This window comes from Capricornis sumatraensis, chromosome 10 (genome assembly GCF_032405125.1).
Source record: "Capricornis sumatraensis isolate serow.1 chromosome 10, serow.2, whole genome shotgun sequence".
NCBI classification, from domain to species: domain Eukaryota; kingdom Metazoa; phylum Chordata; class Mammalia; order Artiodactyla; family Bovidae; genus Capricornis; species Capricornis sumatraensis.
Window position 1 is genome coordinate 56,429,719 of NC_091078.1, and position 13,281 is coordinate 56,442,999.

General features: G+C 36.1%; 1 protein-coding gene across 1 annotated transcript in view; it reads left to right on the forward strand.

Moving 5' to 3' along the window:
- The window catches only part of GOLGA4 (golgin A4), a 103,250-nt gene that overhangs the window by 17,663 nt on the left and 72,306 nt on the right, over positions 1 to 13,281 (forward strand). Inside the window, exon 5 of the mRNA XM_068983096.1 lies at positions 12,168 to 12,233. Coding sequence (XP_068839197.1) covers positions 12,168 to 12,233 — 66 coding nt within the window. The remainder of the gene's footprint in view (positions 1 to 12,167; positions 12,234 to 13,281) is intronic.

The following is a 13,281-nucleotide window of genomic DNA, read 5'->3' on the forward strand; positions in this document are numbered from 1 at the left end:
CCTCATCTAACTCTAATTACCTCCGAAAGGCTTTGCCTGCAAGTACCATCACCAGATATCACTGGGGTTTAGGGCCCAAACATTCAATCCATAGCACTGCCACCTTGTTCTTCTGGAATGTCTTAGTTATTCCTATACCTTCCCATATAAATTTCATGTAAATTTTAGAATCAGATTTTGGAATCAAAAAGCACATGTACAGAGAATTTAATTGGGATTGCACTGATTCTATAGATTAGTTTGGAAAAAGTTTCAGTATTATGAATCCAATTTTATAGCCTTTCAATATTTTAAGTAGTGTTGGACTGAGCATTGTATGTAGTGCATAATTTGCAATGCTGTTATTCCGTAGGATAGGTTTCTAAGAATGAGATTGCTAGGTCATAGGGTGTATGCAGATTTAAAAATTGTAAAGATTTTTTTCCAAACTGCCTTGATGAGGATTACTTTAAAACATAATTTTTGAAAACCATTATTTAGTAGATGTTGATAGCAAAATAAAAACTTCATAGTAGTTTTTGCATTGAAAGTTAATAGTATACTGTGTCCTTAGTGTATATATTTAAATAATCTGACAAAGTTATATACAAGTATAAAGTATATGCATACTTTCTTTGTGATCTTATTTTCTTATGCATTATTTACAATATTGCATTTATTTAACTTTAAGATTTCAAGTTAATGTTGTTGAATTTAGTTTATATGTGAAACCAGTTTGAATGAAAGCTAGAGTATTGAGCAGCAAAAACACTTTGCAGTCAGTGTTAATGGCATCATTCCTATACTTAGTATATTGGTTAATATTATGGTATATTGGCTTACATACAGTTGAAACAATGAAAATAACTTGTTGATTGCTACTATTGCTTTTTTTAAAAATTTGTTTTTTCTAGGATGCTTTAAACCTTTAAATTGAATGTATCTTTACAAAATAATCCTTTCTGAAAGGGATCGTTTCAGCATTCTTTTACAGCAGGCTAAGTAAGCTAAAGGTTATTTTTATTTTTCCCCATATTCCAGTACTAAAGCTCCTGTGCTTATAGGGATAGCTTAGGAAATGGTTTCTGTTTGACAGCCAAAGCAATACCATCACTTTGTCTAAAGCATTTTTAAACAACTCTAAAAAATATTTTTGATCACAAAGTGAAATGTACACCTTAGTTCAGCTTATTTTGAAATAAATAAGGGACTTCTAAATTTCACGATCAAGTTACTGATTAAAAGGACATTACATAAAATTATCTTTTTAAGTCATCAGCTCTCTACCAAACTCCCTGAGTTTTTCATTTTGTTAAACCTCTGAGGTGAAGGATACTCTGTCAGTGATGGGACCCTCACTTTTTAGTTTAAGTTTCTTTTTAGCAAAATGTGGAAGTTTAATTAAAAATACAAATATTTATTTGTCCATCTCTTCAGGAAGTACATAAAGTCTGTGTTATCTAGAAAGCTTGAGAAGTAGAATGGTGTCATTATGTTGATTTTCTGGTCAATTAAATGTTTTGCCTTTTCTCAGATGTTGGGGAAAATCCTAATATGTTTGGTTTCCTGTGTTAGTAAATATTTTATATAAATCTAAATAAGTCTGTCTTTGGTAGCAGTGCCTCAGGCCTCCTTGTTGTTTTGTCTAAGTTGTGTATAACTCTTTGCAACCCCATGGAGTGTAGGTAGCCTGCCAGGCTCCGCTGTCCATGGCATTTCCCAGGCAGAAATACTGAAGTGGGTTGTCATTTCCTTTTCCAGGGCATCTTCCCAACCCAGGGATCGAACTTGTGTCACTTGCATTAGTAGGCAGATTCTTTATCAGTGAGCCACCTGGGAAGCCCCAGGCTTCCTTATAGGGGTGTAAAAAATCATCCATATGATTGTAGACATTGAAGGCAAAGGGGAATAGGTTGATGTGCCCTGACACGGAGGGACTCTGTGGGACTCTGGGATCTCATCCTGCACAGACGGTGAATCTGTCCAGTTGGCCTGATACTCTGTCTTGGGGCTCCTAGGCCCAGCCTCAGTACCCTCAGCACAGGCTTCCTTCCCCTTTGTGTTGCTTGAGTTGAATCTTTGCCTCTGGAGCTGGGTGCCTTTGAGCAGTATAGAGTGTAGGATCACGTAAAGGGCTAACTAGGCAAATGAACTACTTGTCCTCGTGCCCTCTGCTCCACTCTGATTTTTCTTTTTACTGAGATAAAATTCCTATAACATAAAATTTACCATTTTAAAGCAAACTAAAGGTGGCGTTTAGTACATTCGCAGTGTTGTGCATCCATCACATCCGTCTAGTCCCACGTCGTTTTCATTATGCTAAAGGAAACTGCTTGCTCGTTAAGCAGTCATTCTGCCCTCCTCCCAGCCCCAGGTGACCGCTGATGTGGATTACCCCTTCGGATATTTTGCATAAGTGGATGCACAATATGTGACTTTGTGTTTGTTTCTTTCACTCGGCATCATGTTTTCAAGGTGCGTCTCTATTGCAACGCGTGTAACTCCTGCACTCCTTTTATGGCTCAGTCTGAAGACTTTCCTAGGAAAATGAGAATATGTTTGTTTGTTTGGAGTAATACCTGGAATAGATGAGTGAGAAGGGGGTGGTTTTTGGAACAGTCTGGCTTTGCTGGCTGAAGGATCTTTGAAAGTTAACTTTTCAGTGACTTAGATTTTCTCATGTGTAGGATGGGAACAGCAGTGCCTTCCTCCTGGGATTGTGGGGATAGCCAGTAGCACGGCACGTCCCTCTCCTCACATGCTGCCGTGCACGTGGTGGGCGCTTCCTGCGCTGTTACTGGGGGCAGCTTGGGAAGGCAGGGTGACCTGCTTCACTGTCTCTGCTTAGGTCCCGTCCAGAGGGGAGGGAAGCAGATGGAGCCTTACGTGGATTAGGGCCCCATGGGTGTTACCTCTCTCTCTGTCTTTGCCTGCTGAACTTTTGAAGGAATGACATTTTCACTTTCTTGCCTACCCTGCTCTCTGGTTTGTTGTCTTCTGGAGGTACTTCCTCACAGATGGGGCTCAAAGTAGGCATGTCCATTCTTTTCCAGGAACTCGTCTATTCACATTTTTCATATTTTAAAATTAATCTTTAGAAATCAGTTTATTTTCATATATATATATATTTTTTGGCTAAAAATGATGCATAGAAACAAATAACGATTTTAGTATTTTAGTTGTTTGACGGATTCTGTTCTGTGAGTAGATGTCTGTTCACATATCCTGTATGCTCTTTTGCTTCCCTACATGCAGCACAAGCCTGGAGTAGTAGGAGGATCCTAGGATTCCATCCCTACGTGCTGTGTGGCTTTAGGCAGCTTCCTTTAACTTCTCAGAGCCTCAGCTTTAAATTGTGGTAAAATGAATATCCATTCTCACAGGGTTCTTGTGAAGGGCAAATGAATTCAGAAATATGAAAATACTTGTAATTTGTGTATCACATACAAAAGATCATTATTGCACAGAAAAGAAAAAGCATTATCTATACTCACCACCTGTTGAACAGCACAGACAGGACATTTTATATTAAGAGTGACACTGTAGGGAAACAAATAATGAAGCATCAGGCTGCTTTGGACTAGATGCTTTCCCAAGCTTCAAGAAAGATATCTCCTTTTCTTTCTTATTATCTTGGTTTAAGCTATTTTTCAGAAACAAAATGCCATCTCTTACCTCAGTAGTTGTCTTTGTATTTCCAGAAAATTTTCACTGTTTCATGTGATGACCCCTAACAGGGATTCCTGATACTCTCAGCTTTTGACAGGTCCTAAGCATTTTAAAAAAATAAATTCTTTGTTTCAGGGCTTCTGAAGGTGGTGTTCTTTAGGAATTATTAAGAATTATCTTCCAAAGTGATGGGTGAGAAATATTTCTTTGTAAGTTTGGAATTAATTTTGCTCCTAAATGGATTGACTTTCAAAGCTGGATATGCTTTCTCTTTGTTAGACTGTTGGATTATAACCTACCTACCCTCTGTCAGTTAATCCAAATAGAAGATATGCCTGTTAGATTGCCTTTGATATCTGTTCAGTTCTCATATTTTTTCTTTTGCTCTAATGATAAAACATGAATTAAATGAATAGGTTTCCTGATATTAAGCCAGTTGGTCATTCCTTAAATCAATTCTACTGGTCAGAGTGCATTATTAATATCCTGTTGTTGTCTGATACTTATTTTATTTACATTACCTCTGACTCTGTAAAGAGAGAGAGTTATACTTTTTGTGCCATCCTTATCAGATTTAAGTAATTAGAAACTTTCTATTTTTCTCTTTCTTTTCCTTTTCCTCCTCTATATATTTAGGTCTTCTTTATTTTTTTAAAAAAATTTCATAGTTTTTACAGCTTAAATTTTATACTACTTTTGTTAAAATTTATTCACAAATATTTTATTCTTTTTAATGTTAATATACATTGAGTTGTTTTCTTAATTTCATTTTAATTTTTCTTGTTATTCCACAGGAAAAAAAAATAGGACTTTTATAAATTATCATTAATCTTGTTATCCTATAACCTTCTGAACTCATTTATTAGTTCTATGATTCCTTTAGTGGATTACTTAGTATTTTCTTTGTAGAAGATCATGTCATCTGGAGGTAGAGGCAGTTTTATATCTTCCCTTAATCTGCTGTCGTTTATTACATTTTCTTGCCTAATTTCCTGGGCTAGAGCCTTCAGGTGAGCAGTAGTGAAAGCAGACATACTTGTCTCGCAGAGGGAAGGTGTTCAGTATAGAGGGAAGAGGGACAGCGTTCAGTCCTGGAGGGAAGAGGGAAGGCATTCCAGTCTTTTTGTCGTTGAGTATAATACTAACATGGCGTTTAGTATATTTTCTTTCTCATGTTGAGGAAATTCCCTGCTGTTCCTAGTTCGTTGAATGTTCTTCCCACCAAGCAGTGCTGGATTTTGTCAGATGCCTTCTTTGCATCTTGAGATTGACATGTGGTCTTGTCCTTTACTCTGTTGGTATGATGTATTAACTGGTTTTAGGTGTTAAACCAATCCTGTATAGGATAAGTTCCACTTGCTCATGGTGTTTAATTTTATATTGCTGGGTTTGCTAGGTTGTTTTTTTTTTTAAGGATTTGTTTTGTCTGTATTCATAAGATACTGGTCCGTTGGTCTGCAGTATTTTGGTGTCAGGAAAATATTGGTCTCATAAAATACATTGAGAAGTGTTCCCACATACACATACATACATATATATACATATATGTGTACATATATATATGTGTGTATATATATGTGTGTATATACATATATGTGTGTGTATATATATATTTTAAGGTTAGTATTAATTCTTTAAATACTTGGTATGATTTACTAATGATGCCATCTGATCCGGGCTTTTCTTTTTGAGAAATGTTTTGATTACCAATTCAGCCTCTTCATTTTTTATAGTTGGTCTGGGCTTTTCTTTATGAGAAGTGTTTGATTACCAATTCAGCCTCTTCACTTTTTATGGTTCTGTTAACAGTTTATGTTTCTTCCTGCATCAGTTTTGCTTCTTTATGTCACCCATGTTGTTCAGTTTGTTGGCATGCTGTTATTGCCTTGTAATCCTTTTTATTTTGTAAAGTAGTAGTAATTTTCCCTCTTTCATCCCTGATATTAGTAATATGAGTCTTCTGTCTTCATTTTTCTCTGTTAAACATATGATGAACCAGTTGGTTCCATTCTCTTGCTGAATGTACTGAGCATCCTCAGGATTGCAGTGGCTGATTTTTTTTTTTTTTTAACTGGGGTAGCAGGCTGATCTTTGATGATTTATTTTTCTTAAGTCTCAGGTGCCCTGAGACTTTACCAGAAATTCCTTGAATCTGTGTTGCTACTTTCCCAGTTTTCTGGTTTGATGTGTGGGTTTGTTTTTTCTTTTAGTTTTTACCATCTTTATATACCCGTGGTCTTTTCAGTGCTAAATAGAGCTAGGGAACATTAGACACCTTGTCCCTTTTTTGCTGTCTTTTCTGTTTAAAGACTGTATGTTTTTATGTTTAGTAAAATTACCCACATAGACATAATAGAGCCATAATTTATGATCTTGGATTTGATCAAGATGATTTAACCTCAGTCTGTACTGCGTATTTTCTCATACATTGCTATAGTGGATTTTTTTTCTTGTATTTTCTGAGTGTATTATGTACCTAATGTATACATTACTGCAAATAAGAATGAAATAAATTTGACTCAAAAAAGTCAGTTGTTGCTACAACAGCTATATATAACAGAGTTTTGGAAGATAGAAACAGGGCCTCTTCTTGTCACAGTAGAGCTACTAGAAGATTCTAAACTTTTTGGAAGTTCCCTGGCTGTCCAGTGGTTAGGACTCTCCACTTTCACTGCTGGGGCCCAGGTTCAGTCCCTGGTCGGGAAACTAAAATCCCACAAGCCATGCGGTGTGACAAAAAAATAAAACCCCAAAGCTTTCCAGGGTCTCTTTCCTAAAAGAGGATAGAGTAGTACAGAGGGGATATACTAATTCATGCCATATAACAGTGGATGCTAGCTAGCAGATGCCTTAGGTCTGGCATTAGGACTTAATTTTCTCTTTGAATGCTGGTTGAGAAGGACCGGAAGGGTTCTGTGCTGCCAGAATTTGTTTTAGTGCTACAGGCCAGAGGCTAAAGTGGGGCTCACGGCACTCATGAAAGGCAGCTGAGAAAAGCTTTTCCCTAGATGCCTAGAGCTCTCTGTGGCCCATTGTGAGAAGCTGCTGTCTCTAGGGAGGCTGTGTGACCAAGAACTGAACCATACCTCACATGGGCTTAGTGACTGAGTCTGGGATAACCTCTGTGTTGCTATGGGGCTGGAAACCCAAACTGGGACTCAGGGAGTCAGACTGACTGGATAAGGAGGGGTGAGCACAGAAGGAAGGGGAAGGGTAATGCTTTCCTGAAAAGGTGCCTGTAAATGAAAATGATAAAAGAAATGCTGAGAAGACAACCAATAAAAACAGAAATTGGGCTGTATCAATTTATTCCAGGTGAAATTAAAATAATTAAAAGGGCAGTCTGGATAAGACTTTGAAAAACAAGTATCTTCAGTAAGGTAAATGAAGTAATAATAATTTTCTGAAAAAGAACAGAAAATTGTGGGCAGAAAAAAAAAAAAGCAGGCCCCAGAATGGGCTAGGTAGAGAAAAATAATTAGAAATGCAATTTTTAACTTTTGTGTGTTTGTGTAACCCCCACCGTCAAAAAGTTCATTTTAATTATAATTTCTTACACATCGAAATCATGATAGTATTTTGGTATATAGTAATACAGTTTATGAAAGAAAATTATGTAGATGAGAATGAATATCAAAAGAGCTATCTATAGTATAATAGAATTTATCCTTAAAATTTATTATCAATTTGTTTTAAAAATTTCTGCTGTATGTATTGGAGAAGACTTATTTGTATATAAGTACAAATAAATGATTAAAGTTTTGTGTGTTTATCTGCCCCATAAATGTCCATGCTGTCTTTTTCTGTCAATAGAAATGAGCAGCTCAGTATTTAAGGCTTTGTGTTCTTTATCATGAATTGTTCTTATTGGTGTAGACTTTAATGCTGAATTGCCAGACGTGCTGTGTGCTAGGGTGCCTGTTGCATACATCATTTGTCTGTCGATAAGTTGTTTAAAGTTGAGTTTTGAGGTCCAGAACAGCTCAGCTCATCTCCCTGAACCTTCCCAGGAGCTTACTATTTCTGTGGGTAGAGTGGTGGTAGTGCAAGGCCACTAGAGTGTTGTGTGTGTTTGTGGGATGAGAACTTTGCAACATGCCCTTATGATTTGTTTTTCATCCTTTATTTTATGTTTATGCCTCTGCTCATTACCCTGAATGAGACAGCTCCTAGCCGGGATGATAGCAGAGCCTGCTTTTCTCTCTGAGTATACTATCTTTGCTTTGGATTCCTCCAAGCAGCCTAAAACCCAGACTGAAAGTGTGGTGAGTCCTTCCACCGCTTTCTGCATTCCCTATGTGGGGAAGCAGAGTAATTTGGTCATTCTAGAAACATATCTCATGTTGCTTGTCACTGACCACCTCTCAAAGCATTTTCAGTGCTGTGCTGCTAACCTTGCTCTAAAAAAATCAGAGCGTAAACTGCTGAGTTCTGATGGCTGGTGTGTGTTGGCTAGCTTTTTAACAGCAACAAAGTTTAACACTGTTTTCATTAATATAGCAAAGAATACTTTTACTTGGTATGAACTCTTAAGTTTTCCTCCCTAGGGAATGTTTGCTCATTAACTAAAAGAGGTATGTATTGCTAGGAATCTCTGTTCAACTAATGGTAGGAGGCCAAGAATATTTTGAGATGTTACTCACATTTTTAGGAATGAAAAAAATCATTGTATATAAATCCATAATTAAGCAATATTGAGTAGCCAGGTGGAGTCTACTGTAACAAGTTAGTTGCATCTTATTTTGGGAGACTACCAGTTTTCTGTGTATTAAACATTTGAAAGGAAAAAAATTACCTCTTTATCTTTCAGCTGACTGAATTCATACAATTTTGAATCTTGTGTATAATTCTACTTTGGAAAATTTGCTAAATTAATAAATTTAGCAAATTAAAAGTTAGAAGTTTGATTGCCAAGTAAGGATAGCTTTTGGTGTTAGAATGAACACCAACTGAACTGGGATTGAGGTTTTTTTTAAACAATAAGAGTTGATTTAATTTATTAAGCAGCTGGTGATGACATTAGAACATTTCTGTACTTACTCATGGGGCTTCCCACTTGGCTCAGTGATAAAGAACTCACCTGCCAATGCAGGAGATGCAAAAGACACAGGTAAGATCCCTGGGTTGGAAAGATCCTTGGAGGAAATGGCAACCTACTTCAGTATTCTTTCCTGGAAAATTTCACGGACAGAGGAGCCTGTCGGTCTGTAGTCTCAAAGAGTCAAACACAACTGAACGACTAAGCACACACTCATACTTACTCATGCAGCCAGCAAAGACTTGGTCTGCATGTGGCCAGTAGCAGTCCTATATTACCTTCCTTCTAAACTTGGTTTTAGAAAAGAAAGCAGCTGAGAATTCTTGTGACGCCTTAGCTTGGCTCTCAGTAATAGCGGTCTCTTCTTGGTTCTGGGCTACCAGTTATACCTCATTGTTTTCAGTCCTGAGAGGGAGACAGGAGTCCCAGTTAGAGATAACTTACCAACTTATTTTAAAAATATAAAATGATATTCCACTTCATGTAGTAGTAATGGAGGCTTGACAAAAAAAAAAAAGAACTTCTTCTAGGTCCACTTCTATAAGTACATAAAAACAATTTGTATTGAATACCTATCCTATTACAAAAAAATGCTAATAATTTTAAAATGAAGACTTTAGAACTATTTAAAATATGGTAAGTAGGCTGAAAGTCTGTGATAATCTTATTTAAATTTTGTTTGTTTGTTTGTTCAGGTAACAACATTTCTCCTCACATAAAACCATGGTATAACCTTACAGCAGTTAAAAGTGATTGTTGAAAGATGTAACAAATCATAATTGAAGACAAATCTGGCAGGAAACCTGTGTGTACTTTTAAATTAAATGGACTTTAGAAACATTTTCTTGTTATCTAACAGTTGCCTCCAGGAGTCAGTGTTGGTGACCGTTGAGTATTGATGTGTGTTGAGCTAGTTCTTTGGGCTTCTGTCGGCCGGGAGGCATTCAGAAGTCTTCTTGCACTGAAAGAAGGGCTGCATAAGGGGTTAAGAAGCAATCCCTGAGCCTCTACTATCAGTCAGGCAAATTGTAGGGTTCTAGCTCTCTGAACGTTTGTAGTATAGTATTGAGACAAAAATGTCAAAATACGCTTAACAATTCAAAAGAATTAAGGCATTGTAGAAGAAAATACAAGCATAGGAAATGTGTTAGTCCCTCAGGCCAGCCATAGGAGGCTTCACAAAATAAGAGGCATTTGAAAGTTGAAAGATGAGAATTTGCAGGGCAGAAATGAAGAAGGCATTATACGTAGTGACAATATCTGTAATTTTTGTTTCTAGGGATTCCTAACTTAAATTTTCATGGTAACATAGTTCAGTACTTTCTTTAGTTGTCTTGCATTCATTCAGATATATAGTATTTTTTGCAGTTACTAACTCAGTCATGTCTTACTCTGCGACCCCATGAACTGGGGCTTTCCAGGCACCTCTGTCCATGGGATTCTCCAGGCAAGAATACTGGAGTGGGTAGCCAGTCTCTTCTCCAGGGGATCTTCCCAACCCAGGGTCGAACCTGGGTCTCCCGTGAGAATCTTGTAGAAAGATTCTTTACCATCTGAGCTACCAGGGAAGCCTGATATATGGTATAGCAAATAAATTAAAATACAGGTACAGGAAAGAAAAGTTTTTAAATATTATGTTGTTTGTTTGATAGAGTGGTATTTCAAACAGTTGTAGAATAGCTGTTTTTGTATGGATCACAATAATGTGCCAGGTTTTTTTTTACTACATAAAATAGAATCTCTTACGGAGCCCTCTTGTTTGCTTTCTCCATAATTTAACAGTCAGTTACTTTCCTTTTTTTCCCTTGATAAATAAAATTCATTTAATTTAATTTTATTTATTAAAGTTCTAGTCTTGAGTAAACATCTTTTTAATATTCTATGCAACTGAATATGAAGTATACGTAAGCATTTTTGCTGCACATAGACAATTACTTTTCAGTTGCCTGGCAGAGAGACTTGATGATGATCTCTGTGAAATATGTCTTTTATTTTAGAGTGTGTAGTATAGGATATTTTTAGGGCTGGAAAGCATTAATTATAATGTACAAATGTATGCCATGTATCCAGCTTCTAATTCTTTGAGATGGCAGAGAAGAGGAAGATAAAAGTTAATTCCTATATTCCCCTAACTGTTCTTCTCTATGTAAGTTTAAGGAGGTGTCTTGGACTGATAAAATTTGATAGCTCTTTTTATGTTGGAGGGACAAGGTATTTAAACTTTTATAAGGGAAAAATTCAAACAGCAAGAGTGGAAATAGCAATAAAAATTGCATAAGATTTCTTGTCCTTCTGCCAATATCCATTGTCCAGTGTCAGCAAATAATAACTCATGGCTATCTTATACCATCCCCTCACACCTCCCTAACCATACCCCTTCCGCCCTCATCACACATGCAGATACCCCTCTCCCCCATCCCCATGGGATTATTTGAAGCAAATTTCAGAAATCTTACCTATTTTGTTATATAGTTCTAAAAGATAAAGACTAAAGCTACATAGTCATAGTACATTTATCACAACAAAAATTAATTATTTCATAGTATCAAATACCTAATGAGAGTTCAAAAATTTGAGAACACTTTTGCAAAGTTGCATGCCTTCCCCACTTGTATTTAAGAATAAGAAGAGTCATGTATTTGACCTTTTCTTGGTTAGCCCTAGAGGTTGTAGGGAGATGTACTTTTTAAGCACCAAGTTATTGAAACGTAGTGGCTAGTGTCTGGTTGAATGCTTTTGTTTAAAACATGGACGTTACTTTATCATGAGCTGCTTCTATAGGTTTAATTTTAGTTAGACACTTAATGTATTATGAATAGTGTAGAATTTTGAGTCTCGAAGAATATCAAACCTTATGGAACTCACACAGGTTTGATGTAATAAGTAGAATGCTGTGTAAGAACATTTGTCATACCAACAGAACAGAACAAAAAACTTTCATTTGTGGAAGAAATTATTTTTAATTTTAAGTTTTTCTGAAAACTGTCCTCCCAATTTCATTTAGACTGGTGGCTTTAAATGAATGAGGCATTTTCATTTCTTATTAGGAAGATATTTTTCAGAGCTTAGCCCGAATAACTTTAAATAGTATTTAATTGTAAGGAACAATTGACATTACTTCCTCTGGATAGTTTTCTACTTGAATGAGTTTTGCTGATTGAATTCCTGATGTTAATTTTGTACTGAGGGAAAAAACTGGGGTGATTGTAATGGGGGGAGGCATGGGATTAGTTTGAAATAAATTTTGCTACGTACTAATCCTTGCTGTTTAGTTACAGATAAAATAGCAAAATGAATTTTCTAAAATACTTACCATACTAGTTTTGCCTTGCATGAAAAAATTCTAATAAGTGAGCAATTACTAATTTTATTTAATAGATAAGTGTGTCTGATAGGTTTTGGTACTTGGCCTTTATTCTTAAGAGTTTTAAAACTTTAGTTTTCTGATCCTCTCTTTACAGTGTTTCTTTGTTTTTCTTAGAATGCGTCTTTCCAAGCCACAAAATCTCCCGACAGTATTAATGGAAGTGAACCCACAACTCCTCAGGTTTGTTTTATATGTTATTTAAAAGAAAGAGCAAGTCATTTCAGTGTCAGTCTATATATTATTAGCATTTGACTTTACAATGAAACAGTGATGTCCAAACACTTGATGCAGTATGTATGGTAAATCCAAGTTTGTTGATGGTTTTTTGGAAAAAGTTTAAAGTGAAAGTAATACATGTATATATGTGTATGTATATATGTATACACACACCAGTCTTGTAAGCTTCCATTATTGCTCATTTAAAAACCTAATGGCACTGAAGATGAAACTTTGAAAAAAAAGATTGACTTTCTAGTTGTAAAAGATTAGGAGTAAGTCATACTGAAAGACATGTTGAGCTACATATTCTAGAAGGGGGATGTGAAGAAAATGGCATTTCTTTTAAAGTTTGTTCTAATGCAGAATATCTTATTACTAGCGAATTAAGTTTATCTTTGACTTTAAAAAGTTATTTGGAGAGTGGGACTCATGTAACCTTCTTTTGACTCCTTCCAAAAAAGAAAGAAATTCATTAAAAAAATCCTAATGATAGCAGTGTCTGAGGTGAACATTTATTATTTTTGGCTTTACTGACGATTATTCATCATTAACCTGGCTATTCTCAACAGTGTCTAGTGTAGGGCAGTAACATTCTGATTCTGTGGACCTGGAGCATGAACATAGGCAGTTCTCAACAACCTGATTTATGAACTAAATCATGCAGACTAAACATTCTAAAGTATTGTCTAGCTTCCCAAACTCCATGAACAGCTTACCTGTGAGCTGAGAACCTCATTCTTTCCAGGGAGGCCAGTCAGATTCTGGGCCAAGTCTCTGGGCCTTGAAACATCCCCAATTAATCCCAAGTCCTTTTACAAATACATAATTTTTTACAAGTGCCTTGAGAGAGGGGTAAAATATTGGGAGGCATCAGTCTAAATGTTACTGGACAGATCCAGTGATCTTTAAGGAATATTAATCAGAAAATATTATTTAGAATGCTTATTCTATTCTAGAATAGTCCAGACAGACTGAATATAATTATGAATGCAAAAACTAGAATGAATAA